Raw genomic sequence first — 13,943 nt, forward strand, 5'->3', positions numbered from 1 at the left:
GAACATTTCCATCATGTCAGAAAGTTCTATTGGACAGTTCTAGACAGATCTGAGAGACAGTATGTGTCTCTCGCCCACCAATACTCCATCTCGCCCTCAGCCTGTGTGCAATCCAAGCCTAGAGACTGGTCCCCAGGCTCTACCACTTTCTACAGAAGATTTAAAAACTGGTAGTGCCAACAGAAGTCATTTAGCCTAGTCCCGCCAAGAAGGTGCTGTGGTAATAAAGTCCAAGATTCTGTCACATAAGTCGGGTCAGCAAGTCGGCGGCAAAAAGAGGGCTACGTCCCGGACTTGCTGAGAGGAGGCGGGACAAAGGGGCGGGGCGAGAGCCTCGCGCTCCGGGTGGGCGCTGTCAAGAGGCCGGGGGCGGGGCCGAGCGCGGCTGGGCGGGGCCTTGAGGGGCCGGCCGGGGGCGGGGCAGCTGGCGGGTCGGCGCGGGCCCAGCCGTGCGTGCTCACGTGACGGGTCCGCGAGGCCCAGCTCGCGCAGTAGTCCGGGAGAGCGAAGATGGCGGCCGAGAGGGAACCTCCTCCGCTGGGGGACGGGAAGCCCACCGACTTTGAGGATCTGGAGGACGGAGAGGACCTGTTCACCAGCACTGTCTCCACCCTAGAGGTGAGAGCGCGTCGCTGTGGGTGCTGCGCTGCGTCGCTGTCGCTCGTCTCACCTTTCCCCTGCCCTGACTTTTCCCTCCCCACCCCCCGGGTTTGCAAGGACCGTCTAGGGGTGACACCTGTGACGCGAGCCCCACCTCCGGTGCCCGTCAGAGGTCTGTGTCTTGGGCTGAGCGCAAGGCCTCCTCAGGAGAGCAGCCTGCGACCCGGGGGTGCCGACCTAATCCTCTGAGGGGCCGGGACCGAACTGAGAATGGCAGCGGCCCTTTCCCAGCTCAGCTGGCCTTCCTCGGTGTCACTTGCACTTCCTCCTCTTCAAGCCAGGAAAAGGCTTGCTCTGCATCCCAGTAAACCTCCACCGAGCTCTCCGGGGGCTTCAGTAGCCCTTTTGGAGAGGTGCTCGCTTTTCCTTTCCCGAGGAAGGGTGTGCCGCTGCCAGGGGAGTGCAGTGAAGTGAGCGCTGAGGGGCTGAGGGTCTGTGGGAAATGAATGGGTGCCCTTTCCCAGGAATGGCTCTTCACGGACTGAGGTTCCTCTTGAGGGAGCTGCTTTCGATTTGGACTGTTAATTAGGTAAATGCGTTTGCCTGTTTTTGTTTGTCTTTAGTTCCTAGACTTTTAAAAGGTCATAGTGTTTATAAAATGTAAAACTGAAGGCAGGATTAGTCCAGGAAACTGCTGTTGTGTGTGTGTGTGTGTGTGTGGTTTTTTTTTTCTAAGTTACCTAGGGAGAAATAGAAACAGATGTCCACTCCTTTTTCCTCTTTTCTCGCTTGATCAGCGATCTCTGAAGCTGTGTGTTCCTGTTTTTGTCAAAGGAAACACCCTCTGTAAACTTAACTGTATTGGGCCCTCCTATATCCAGTTCACATTTGAATTGCTTTGCGTTTGATGAGAGCACCCACACTTCACAGCCTAATTTTAAGTGTGTGTATGTGAATTAAAATGTACGAAATTTCCCAGAGGATTGTTTACCGTGGGCTGTACTTGCTTATGAAGTACTTTTAATAAGCTTTGTTGGCTTGTTCAACTCTGCACCCAATCAATTGGAAATTACTGTAAAATATCCATTATCTGAAATTCAGTTACCTGAAATTGGAAACCCGGAAACCGTTTTCAGCACTGATCACATTCTGCTAATTGCATGTGCAGTGTCCCAGCCAAACCCCACGTCCCCTCAGGTTATAGGCTTCCTGCAGCTAGTGTTAGTTTCCTGATCATCTTTGTGTCTCTTACAAAATTTTGAACATGTGTATTTATTAGGTTGGGACAAAGTAATTGCGTTTTTTGCCATCCCTTTTAATAGCCAAAAGCCGCAATTACTTTTGCACAAGCCTAATAGTAAATGTTTACCTGAGTTAAAACCAGCACCTCCTAAAATTAATAAAAATTACTTTGCAGAATATGTTTTTGGGGATTAGTATCCTTTTAGCCCTTTATACTTACTATACAGCTACTTTAACATGTACATGTGTTGAAAGTGTCTGCAGGATCCTAAGACCTGTATTCCTTTTGGAGGATACAGTTTTTCTACCAGCGAGAATCAGAACAAACTTGATTGACCCTAGTGTGAACTAGAATACTGTGAAGGCTAAGCATTCTGTTGGGGGTCTTTTAGAGTTGAGTAAAAAGAACTATAATCTGTATTTCCCATGTGAATGGAACTTTTTAAAAACCAGAGCGTTATATCCTTTCTTCCGTAAGTCTGCAAAGTTTGTTTATGAATAATTTATCTTGGTTAACGCACGTGAAAGTTGTAAACACATTTGTTTTTGATTGTTCATCTCAGCCCCTTATTTAATATACTCATTTAGGTTACTGATTTTCAGAAGGTGGTGTGGCTATGAGATTTGTAAAGTCAGATTTTTTTTTTTTTCTTTTCAAATTTGGAAAGAATATATAGCAGTATTTCCTAGTATACCAAAACTGCTTTAAAGGAACGTTCTTTCAGTGCTTCACTTTTCTTTTAAACAGTGCTTCTCAAACTGTGGTATGGCGGAGTATCCACAGTATTCATCTTTAAAATGCAGATGGCTGTGCCTCACTGGAAACAGCATGTTTAATAAAGTGTTCCAGATCCGTGTTTTGCAACTTTATAAATAGGGATCTTGTTGAAGTGCAAATTCTGATTCTGTAGGACTGAGTAGAGCCCGATATTCGGCATTTTTAATAAGCTTTCCTGATATCAGTGCCTCTGGTCCATAGACAACATTGAGTTGCAAGGCCCTGGGTAATTCTGATATAGATCATCAGTTCTAGAACACTAGAATTTATTCCTCCTATTTGGCTGTAATTTTGTGTGTTAACCCATTTTTGACTATTGGCCCCTTCCCAGACTCTACTAATCACTTACTTTCTACTTCTATAAGATCAACTTTTTAAACTTTTAAATAAGTTTAATCATTTGAAGGGTTGCCAGACTGGTTTCCCAAAATGGGATGAGTTGGAGGCACTTTTTTAAAAAAATTATTTTATTTTTTCAAGTTCTGGGGTACTTGTGTAGGATTTGCAGGTTTCTTAATAGGTAAATGTGTGCCATGGTGGTTTGCTGCTCCTATCAACCCATCACCTAGGTATTAAGCCCAGCATGCATTAGGTCTTTTCCCTAATGCTCTCCCATCCTCCCCTGACAGGCCCCAGTTGTGTTGTTCTGAGTTGGAGGCACTTTAAACAGTCTGAGGTTAAAGGCCTAAAGAACGAAAGTGCAAATAATAAAGGAGAAAAGAGAACTGATGTAATAACATTAAAAGATAATATTCAGAATACTTATAATGCCTCCCTTCAGATGATTCTTAGGGGAGGGAATAATAAGTTTATTTCACTTAAGGATATGTTATATCAGTGAAGATAGCATTAGGCAGCTAGGGATGCTGGATGGGCTAGAGATGTAGCTTTGGGAGTTATCTTAAATTTATTGAAAACACTAAACCGGGATCTTTGTGGAAATCTAGCCCTCCTCTAGTGGAGTGTATGAACCAACAGAAGTCAGTATAATACAACCATGTGAATAAATACGTGCCATACCAGGTGATATATGTGTAATTAAATATCTGCACAAGGTACAGAAACAGGTGATATATGTGTAATTAAAATATGCACAAGGTACAGAAACAGTATAGAAGACTGGAGTGACTTGATTGCGTGGAGATGATCTTTGAGGCCCTAAAAGTGGTTGAGAATTATCAAGAGAAAGTAGATTAAGACAAGAGACACTTTTGACAAAGAGGAACTGAGAACAAGTTTAATATCTGCTGTTCTAACACAACAGGTAGTAAAAGTGTATATAACTTGTTTTCTTTTCTTTTCTTTTTTTTTTTTTTTTTGAGACGGAGTCTTGCTGTGTCCCAGGCTGGAGTGCAGTGGCGCAATCTCGGCTCACTGCATCCTCTGCTTCAGCCTTCCAAGTAGCTGGGATTACAGGTGCACACCACCATACCTGGCTAAATTTTGTATTTTTAGTAGAGACGAGGTTTCACCATGTTGACCAAGCAGGTCTTGAACTCCTGACCTCGTGATGTGTCCACCTCGGCCTCCCAAAGTGCTGGGATTACAGGCCTGAGCCACCGTCCCCGGCCTTGTTTTCTTAATTCTGTTTTCTAATCCTTGGGCCTCCAACTTTAAATGTATGAATTTTTTGAAAATTTCATTATGAATTATCTATGTTTCAGAGGGAAAAATTTGCGAACAGGTATTTAAATGCATTAAGCATGGAAAATTACTAGAAAGAGATTTGTGAAGAAGCATGATTCTAGTTGACGACTTTGTCTTGAAACCTTTAAATTTAAGAAGTTTTGAATGAATTATTTTTAGATCCTATAAAAATATGTTATTCTATGAAGTTGCTTGAGAGAGGATGCTCAACTTTTCTTGAAGAGATTTTCTTAGCCTCTTTCCAGCCTCTGGCAACCACTGATCTGTTTTCTGCCTAAAGTTTTGTCTTTTCTAGAATGTCATATAGGTGGAATCATACATTATGAAACTTTCAGAGTTTGACTTTCTTTAACTTAACATAAAGCATTTGAGAGTCATTAAGTTTGTTCTGTGTATCAGTTGTTAATGACAGTTTGTCTGTTGATCAGCCGAAGGACATTTCAGTTGTTTCCAGTTTGGGGTATTTATGAATAAAGCAATATAAACGTGTACTTATAGGCTTTTGTGTGAGCATGAGTTTTCAGTTTTGCAGCGTACATACAAAGTAAGGTGGCTAGGTTGTGTGGTAAATATAAGCTTAACTTTAAATAAACTGCCAAACTATTTTCGAAAGTGGCTGTACCATTTTTCATTGCATCAATAATGACTAAGAATGACAGCTTTTCCATATCCTTGCCAGCACTTGTTATTAGCAGTTTTAGTTTTAGGCAATGGTGAGCTTAAGGCTGGTCTTGCTAACAAGAACTGCATGTTACATTTTTAGGAATTTTATGAACTAGTTAATACACCGCCATTATTACGAGTTAAATACAATGAATTTAAAATTAAATATATACATATGTAAAGTTTATAAATGTATAAAATTTTTATTAATGTTATAAATATGTAAAAATAATAAATATACAAAACTCCTCACTAATTCCTTTACTATATTTCCCTATTACCTATGCTCTTGAGATTAATTATGTCTGTATGGTGGAAAGTACGTCTTCCCAACTCTACCACAGAAATCAGCAAAAGCTAAAAATCTGGATCTTCTCTTGGCCGGGCGCGGTGGCTCAAGCCTGTAATCCCAGCACTTTGGGAGGCCGAGGCGGGCGGATCACAAGGTCAGGAGATCGAGACCACAGTGAAACCCCGTCTCTACTAAAAATACAAAAAATTAGCCGGGCGCGGTGGCGGGCGCCTGTAGTCCCAGCTACTCAGGAGGCTGAGGCAGGAGAATGGCGGGAACCCGGGAGGCGGAGCTTGCAGTGAGCCGAGATCGCGCCACTGCACTCCAGCCTGGGCAACAGCGTGAGACTCCGTCTCAAAAAAAAAAAAAAAAAAAAAAAAATCTGGATCTTCTCCTCTGCAGATCTGATTGCTAAACATTTGCCAACACACCACTGACTTTTAGCCATTCTAAGAAGTGTTTAGTGTTACCTCATGCCTTTAATATATATTCCCTAATGACTAATGTTGCTGAGTATCTTTTTATGTACATAACATCTGAATATTATCTTTTTTGGTTATGTGTTCTTTTACATCTTTTGCTTATTATTTTATTTTAATTTTATTTGAGACAGAGTCTTGCTCTGTCGCCCAGGCTTGGAGTGCCGTGGTGTGATCTTGGTTCACTGCAACCTCTACCTCCTGGGTTCAAGAGATTCTACTGCCTCAGCCCCCTGAATAGCTGGGATTACAGGCCCCACGCCCAGCTAATTTTTGTATTTTTAGTAGAAACAGGGTTACACCATGTTATCCAGGTGGGTCTCGAACTCCTAACCTCAGGCAGTCCGCCCGCCTCAGCCTCCCAAAGTGCTGGGATTACAGGTGTGAGCCACCGCGCCCGGCCTATTCCATACCTGGCCTATTTTATTTTATTTTATTTGAGATGGAGTCTCACTCTGTTGCCCAGGCTAGAGTGCAGTTGATACAATCTGTGCTCACTGCAACCTCTGCCTCCTGGGTTAAAGAGATTTGCCTTCCTCAGCCTCCCTAGTAGCTGGGATTACAGGCGCCCACCACCACACCCAGCTAATTTTTGTATTTTTAGTAGAGGTGGGATTTTGCCATGTTGGCTAGGCTGGTCTTGAACTCCTGACCTCAAGTGATCTACCTGCCTCGGCCTCCCAAAGTGTTGGGATTACGGGCATGAGCCACTGCACCTGACCTGTTTTGCTCGTTTAAAATACTGAATTTTGAGAATTATTTATGTTCTGATTTTTTTTTTCCGCAGTCGGTGACTTGTGTTTTTTGTTTTTTTGTTTTTATTTTTTGTTTTTGTTGAGATGGAGTCTCGCTCTGTCGCTAGGTTGGAGTGCAGTGGTGTGATCTCAGCTCACTGCAACCTCCGCCTCCCCAGTTCAAGCGATTCTCCTGCCTCAACCTCCCAAGTAGCTGAGACTACAAGCACGCGCTACCGTGTCCAGCTAATTTTTTGTGTGTTTTTAGGAGAGATAAGGTTTCACCGTGTTAGCCAGGATTGTCTCGATCTCTTGACCTCGTGATCCACCCATCTTGGCCTCCCAGACTGCTGGGATTACAGGCGTGAGCCACCATGCCTGCCTGGTGACGTGTGTTTCTGTTCGATTAACAGTATCTTTGTCAGAGCAGATGTTTAACATTTTGGTAAAGGAAAGCTGTCTTTTCTTTTTTTATTGATAGTATTTTAGATGTCACATATATGAAATCCTTTGCTAACTTTAACCCACGGTCACAAAGGTTTTGCTTTTAGTTTCTTCTAAATGTTTTATAATTTTACATTGTACATTTAGGATTCATGTTGAGTTAATTTTTGTGTAAGATATGGGTTGACATTCTTTTTTTAAAATACAGATATTTAATTATTCCAGCACCATTTGTTGAAAGTCTAGCCTTTCTTTATTGGGCTGTCTTTTTCAGAAATGAACAGACCATGTATGTGTGGGTTGACCTATTTCTGTATTGTTTCATTCATCTATTGAGAATCCTTTCCCAGTCTACACTGTTATGATTACTTAATCTGAATCTTGAAATCAAGTCGAATGACTCCTCTGACTTTGTTATTTTAAAACTTGCCTTGGCTATTTTAGTTCTTTTGCTTTTTCTTATAATTTTAGAATCAACTTGTCGATTTCTACTGAAAAATCCTGCTGAGATTTTAATTGGGATTGTGTTGAATTAATAAATTAGTTTCAGGAGAATTAACCCATTAACAGTATTGAGCCTTCAAGCTAAAAGCATAATCTCTCTATTTATTTAGTTAGATCTTACTTGATTTTCTTTCACTGATGTTTGTAGCTTTTAGCACACGGATCTAGCATATATTGTGTTATGTGCTAGATCTGTACGTGAGTATTTCATAGTTTTTAGTGCTTTTGTTTCTTTCTGTATTTCCCCTTTGGTTGCATGTTGACCCTTTATGATAGCAACTGTTCTAAACACTTACTAGGTTTAGTATGTTTTTGTAGAGTCCGATGATTTTCTATGTAGATAATCATATTGTTTGTGATTGGAGTTTTATTTCCTTCTCTCAGTCTTTATACCATTTTTTTTCTCTTGTCCTAATGGCTGGGTAGGACCACCAGTGTAATATTCAATAAAAGTGGTGATAGTGTATATTCTTTCCTTTCTCTTGATCTCAGGATATAAGATGTTATCTGTAAGGTTTTTTTTTTTTTTATGAGCTTAATCAAGTGAAAGGTTCTCTTCTGTTTCTAGTTTTCTGAGAGTTTTTATCCATGAATGGATGTTAATTTTGACAAATGCTTTTTCTGCATTATGATAATCATATAGTTTTCTTCTTTAGTTTATTCATAAGGTAGATTATATTGATTTTTTTCTTTTTTTTTAAGCCCCACCCTTAGAATGATTTTCAAACTGATTCAAAAAGGTTGAATCAGCATTGCATTCCTGGGATAAACCCCACACAATCATAATGTATTTATCCTTTTTATATATTGCTGGATGCAATGTGCTAGATTTTGTATAGGCTTTTATGTCTATGTTCATGACAGATATTTGTGTTTTCTTTTTCATATGTCTTTGGTTTTCATATCAGAAATGCTATCTTCATTAAGTGATTGGGCGAGTGTTTCTTCTTATTCCGTATTCTTGAAGAGGTTGTATGGAATTAGTCTTAACATCTTCCCTAAATGTTGATAGAATTTACTAATGAAGTCATCTGAATTGTAGTTTTGTGTGTTGGAAGCCTTTTTTTTTTTTCTTTTTTGAGACAGTCTTGCTCTGTCTCCCAGGCTGGAGTGCAGTGGCGCCATCTCGGCTCACTGCAAGCTCTGCCTCCCGGGTTCACACCATTCTCCTGCCTCAGCCTCCTGAGTAGCTGGGACCACAGGTGCCTGCCACCACGCCCGGCTAATTTTTTGTATTTTTAGTAGAGACAGGGTATCACCATGTTAGCCAGGATGGTCTCGATCTCCTGACCTCGTGATCCACCTGCCTCGGCCTGTGCTGGGATTACAGGTGTGAGCCACCGCGCCTGTGGGAAGGGATTACAGGTGTGAGCCACTGTGCCCGGCCTGTGAGAAGGCTTTTAATGACAAATTCAATTTTTAAAATACAGGACTACTTCATGGTAAACTTTGGAAGTATGTATCTTTTAGGGAATTTATCCATTCAGTCTCAGTGTGAAATTTATGGGCATACTGTTTGTCATAGTACTTATCCTATTACCATGTTTGTGGAGTTTGTGGAGGGTAAACTTTTCTTTTTATTGATGATACTGGTAATTTACATCTTCTGTCTGTTTGTTTATGTATTTTGATTTGGTAGAGGTTTGATATCCTCTTAGGATCTTTTCAAACAATTAACTGTTGCTTTCATTGATTTTTTCCCCCTATTGTTTCTGTTGTGAATTTCATTGATTTCTGTTCTTTGTTTTCTTTCTTCTGCTTGCTTTGTGTTTTAATTTGCTCTTCTAATTTTTTTTATTAATTTTTTTTTTTTTTTGTAGAGACGGAGCGTCATGCTATGTTGCCCAGGCTGCTCTCAAACTTCTGGCCCCAAGTGAGCCACTTATCTTGGCCTCCTAAAATGCTGGAATTATAAGTGTGAGCCACTGCACCGAGCCTGGTTTTTTAGTTTCTTATTAAAGTAGAAGTTTGGATCATTGTCTTGAGACTTTTTTCCCTACTCTTGCTGTTTAGCTATGTATTTCCCTCTAAGCACAACTTTGGCTACATTCCACAAATTTTGATACTGTGTTTTTGCTTTCATTCAGTTTAAAAATAATTTCTAGTTTCCCTTGTGACCTCTTATTTGACCTGTGAGTTATTTAGAAGTATATTATTTAATTTCCAAAATGTGAGGATTTTCCAGATAGCTATTACTGATTTCTGGTTTCATTTGGTGATGGTAAGAGAATGTTTTATGCTTTTCATTTTTTTAAGTTGTTAAAGTTTGCTTTATGGCCCCAGAACATGTTCTATTATGATAAATGTTCTGTCTGTACTTTTGAAAAGAGTATGTAGTCTGTTTTGTTGGGTGGAGTGTCCTATAAATGTTAGGTCAAGTTGGTTGATACTTTTCTGTCTTTGCCTGTTACCTATTTACTTGTTTTATCAATTACTGAGAGAAGAGTATCGAAGTCTCCAAGTGTAATTGTATATTTTTAATTTTTATTTCTTGTTTTAGTTCACTTAGTTTTTCCTTTATGTATTTTGAAGCTCTTCTGTTACATAGATGCTTAGGATTGTTTCGTCTTCTTGGTAAATTGACCCTTTTATCATATAATGTCCCTTTTTGTTGATGATAATATTTCTTATTCTGAAGTTTACACACTCTGATGTTTAGCACAACAGCTTTCTTGTAGATCGTCTGCATGACATATCTTTTTTATTGTTTTACTTTTAACTTATTTAATATGTCTTTAAAGCAGGTTTTTTTTAGGCAACATATGTGTAGTTATTTTTATATCCAGTCTAGCCATCTGTGTACCTAATGGGTATGTTTAGGCTATTTATTTAATTATTGATGTGGCTAGATTAGATCTACTGTTTTATTTGCTTACTGTTTTTCTCCTCAGTTTTTTCCTTTTCTCCTTTCTTGTGTATTACTTTATGTTTATTATTATTTCATTTTATCTACTGGATATTTGTTTAATATCATTATATTTAAATATATATTTTGGTGGTCGCCCTGCAGCTTAAAATATACATACCTGAGTTAGTAGTATACTTCATGTAAAATGCTAAGCTTTACAACCACATAGTTCATTTACCTTCCCTCCTTTATGCTTGTAAGTCATTGCTGCCCACACCAATAGCATAGTTTTGCAGTTGGCGCCATCCTCAGGAAAAGTCAAGACAGAATACAGGAGAAAATGGCAAAACGGATCCTTGTAAGGATGGGCTATTTTTTGCATTTTGGCTCCCTCCTTAGTCTGCCTGCTATTTTTTTACTTTTATGTTGTTGCTTTTTGTATTCTATCCAGAATTTTTAGTGTCAGTCTGTGGGGGAGGGAGGCTTTAGTGGTCCTTGTTGATCTTGTTTGGAATCCAAAGTGCCACTTTTTAATTGAAGAGATACTAGCAAAAAAATCTTAAATTTTTTTATCCTGCTACTACCAGGTGATGGTGTGGGGGAATAAAGGAATATTCATTTATTAAGAATACAGATGTCTACTCAGTTGTATATCTTGGACAACTGTAGTTCTGATCATGCAGAACCTGTGCCACAGGCAGAGAAGCCATCAGTATTCTTTTCCACCATCACTTTCTCATTTGGCAGTCACTCTCCATATTCCTTTCCATCCATTAGAAAGCAGCTCTTTTCCTATTCAGTAGGAACCTGAAGAGGCATGGAGAGGCAGAACAAAGATAAGTAGGTTTTTACAACCTTTAAAGAGTGACAGCTCCCTTGGCTGGGTGTGGTGGCTCACGCCTGTAATCCTAGCACTTTGGGAGGTCAAAGCAGGTGGATCACTTGAGGTCAGGAGTTTGAGATCAGCCTAGCCAACATGGTGAAACCCCGTCTCTACAAAAAATACAAAAATTAACTAGGCATGGTGGTGCGCGCCTGTAGTTCCAGCTATTTGGGAGGCTGAGGTAGGAGAATTGCTTGAACCTGAGAGGCAGAGGTTGCAGTGAGCCAAGATTGCATGACTGCACACCAGCCTGGGGGACGGAGCAAGACTGTCTCAAAAAAAAAAAAAGAAAGAAAAAGAGTGACAGCTCCCTGGCAGTTGAGCAGGGCACTCCAAGCTACTGATTGTTGGACACTCGAAGGAAGTAGATTCCTCATAGTCTCTCCATAGTGATAGGACTGCTCCCCGGTAGCCTCTACTTGAGTTGCCCACTGCCCACATCATTCCCATTGTGCAGTCTGCTCTTGGGCTCTGGACTATGAGGTGAAAAGGTTGTTCTTGTTATATAAACATGTTTGTTTTTCTTTCTTTGTTTCTGGTGTCAAAACTATGAGTACCCAAGGTATTAGCAATATGAGCATTCAGTTATGATAAGAATACATCATACATTGTGAATAGTTTACATGTATTGTAGCTGTATTGTATGTGTATTGTAATCTTTACTTCAACGGTCGTGTCTATTTTAACTTAAGAGGAAAAATAATCTGCTTTATTTATTCAGATATTTGCCATTTTTGTTGCTTTTCCTTTACCCAAGGTTTGCTCTTGTAATTTTTCTTTTTAGCATAAAGAATTTCCTTCAGCATTAGTTTTTGAGCAGATCTGTTGGTGATGAATATTCTTAATTTGTACTTCATCTGAAAACTTTATTTCACCTTCAGTCCTGAAGGATGTTTTCACTGCTTATAGGTTTCTGGGTCAATAAATCTTTCAACACTTTGAAAGTATTCTTCCACTGCGTTGCAGCCTTTGTGAATTCTGATGAGAAATCCATTTCTCCAGCTGCTTATATTTTTTCCCCTATAGCTTCTGTTTTCAGCAGTTTGAATCTAACGTGTGTAGGCATAGTATTCTTTGATTTTAGCCTCATTGAGGTTTGCTGAGCTTCTTGAATCTGTACATTTATATCTTTCACCAAATTCGGGAAATTTCAGCTGCTGTTTCTTTAAGTACTTCTGCAACAATCTTTCATCCTTCCTTCTGGAACATTTTGGTATTTTCCCATAGGTCTTTGAGGCTTTGTTCGTTTTTTCAACTTCTTTTCTCAGGAGAAGTTATCTTTGTTATTCAGATTGGATATTTTCTATAGATTTATTTTCAATTGCACTAACTTTGCTGTGTCAATAACAATAACAACCCATTATTCTCTTCAGTAACAGCTCATTCTGTTATTGCACTTATGTGAACTTTTTGTTTTAGGTAATTTTTTTTTTTCCAGTTCTAACATTTTCTTTTCTTTTCTTTTCTTTTTGGTAGCAGCTTTCTTTTTTTGCAGCAGCTTCTGTTTCTTTGCTGATAGCTGTCATTTCATTCACTTCAGATATGTTTACCTTTACTTCATACAGTATAGTTAGAAATGCTTTTAAAAGTTTTAAAAATAATACATTCAACATCTGGGTTATTTCTAGGTTGACATCTGTTGATTGTCTTTTTCTCTTAAGATTTGGTCACATTTTTTGGACTCTTTATGACAAATAATTTTGGACTATATCTTAAACATCCAAAATGTTATATTGTGTAGACTCTGCATCCTGTTATAATCCTTTGGAGACTATTGGGATTTTTTGCTTATTTTTTTGTTTTGTCAGGCAATCAACTTGCTTAGGTTCAGATTATAAATTCTGTTTTGCCTTCTGTGGGCAGTGGTTCTAATCTCAGTTCAGTTTTCAAAGCTTTTGCTTCTTCGGGTCTGTCTCATGCAGGCATCACTCAGGTCTTAATCTGGGACTTTGACAGTGACCCAAGTATCAATTGAGTTTTCCAGTCTGTGAGAATTGCTGTGCTGTTTGGCTACAAGTGTGCTGCTCAGGGTTGACCCTGAGATTTGCACACATTCAGTCTCAGAATTAGGGGATCCCCTTCTCTAGGTTTTTCTCTGGGATTTTCCCCACATTCTTCAGTTTACAAGACTGCCCCCCACTCCTGCCCCCTCCCCCCCACACACATACAAAAATTAGCGGGATGTGGTGGTGCATGCCTGTAATCCCAGCTACTCAGGAGGCTGAGGCAGGAGAATCGCTTGAACCTGAGAGGTGGAGGTGGAGGTGGTGGTTGCAGTGAGCCAAGATTGCATCATTGCACTCTAGCCTGGGCAATAGAGTGAGACTCTGTCTCAAAAAAAAAAAAAAAAAAAAAAAAAAAAGGCACAAGAATAGTCATTAGCTTATATGAAATATAAATGTCTTGAGAAGTCACATTTTCAGTTTGATGCGATAGAAATTTTAGAATAATTGGTCTTAATTCAACTAGTAGTAAATTTTCCTCTTATAGTAAAGCAGTGCTTTGAACTTCTTGGACATGCAGCATGTTTTCAGGATCTGTTGAGTCACGTGGAATTTTGGTGTTTGGGTATATCTGCCTCCACCAGGATAAAAAACAAACATATCAATAACAAAAACAAAATTAGGGATTTTTGAAAATCAAGGGACATGATATGGTTTTGGTTCTGCTGTATATGACTGTGTAAAATATTAAATTTGGTTTTTGTTAATTATAACAGTATGACAAACTAGTACCTCTAAAAAGGATGACTAGAAAAGGTTTTCTGGCCAGGGGCGTTGGCACACACCTGCAATCCCAGCACTTTGAGAGGCTGAGGTGGGAGGATCA

At 39.6% G+C, this 13,943-nt stretch overlaps 1 protein-coding gene across 1 annotated transcript in view; it reads left to right on the forward strand.

The window, feature by feature from the left end:
* The first annotated feature begins 486 nt into the window (after nucleotides 1-486).
* The window catches only part of SNX2 (sorting nexin 2), a 53,599-nt gene continuing 40,142 nt past the window's right edge, over nucleotides 487-13,943 (forward strand). Inside the window, exon 1 of the mRNA XM_005557620.4 lies at nucleotides 487-618. Coding sequence (XP_005557677.2) covers nucleotides 511-618 — 108 coding nt within the window. The 5' untranslated portion in view covers nucleotides 487-510. The remainder of the gene's footprint in view (nucleotides 619-13,943) is intronic.

This window comes from Macaca fascicularis, chromosome 6 (assembly GCF_037993035.2).
Source record: "Macaca fascicularis isolate 582-1 chromosome 6, T2T-MFA8v1.1".
NCBI classification, from domain to species: Eukaryota; Metazoa; Chordata; class Mammalia; order Primates; family Cercopithecidae; genus Macaca; species Macaca fascicularis.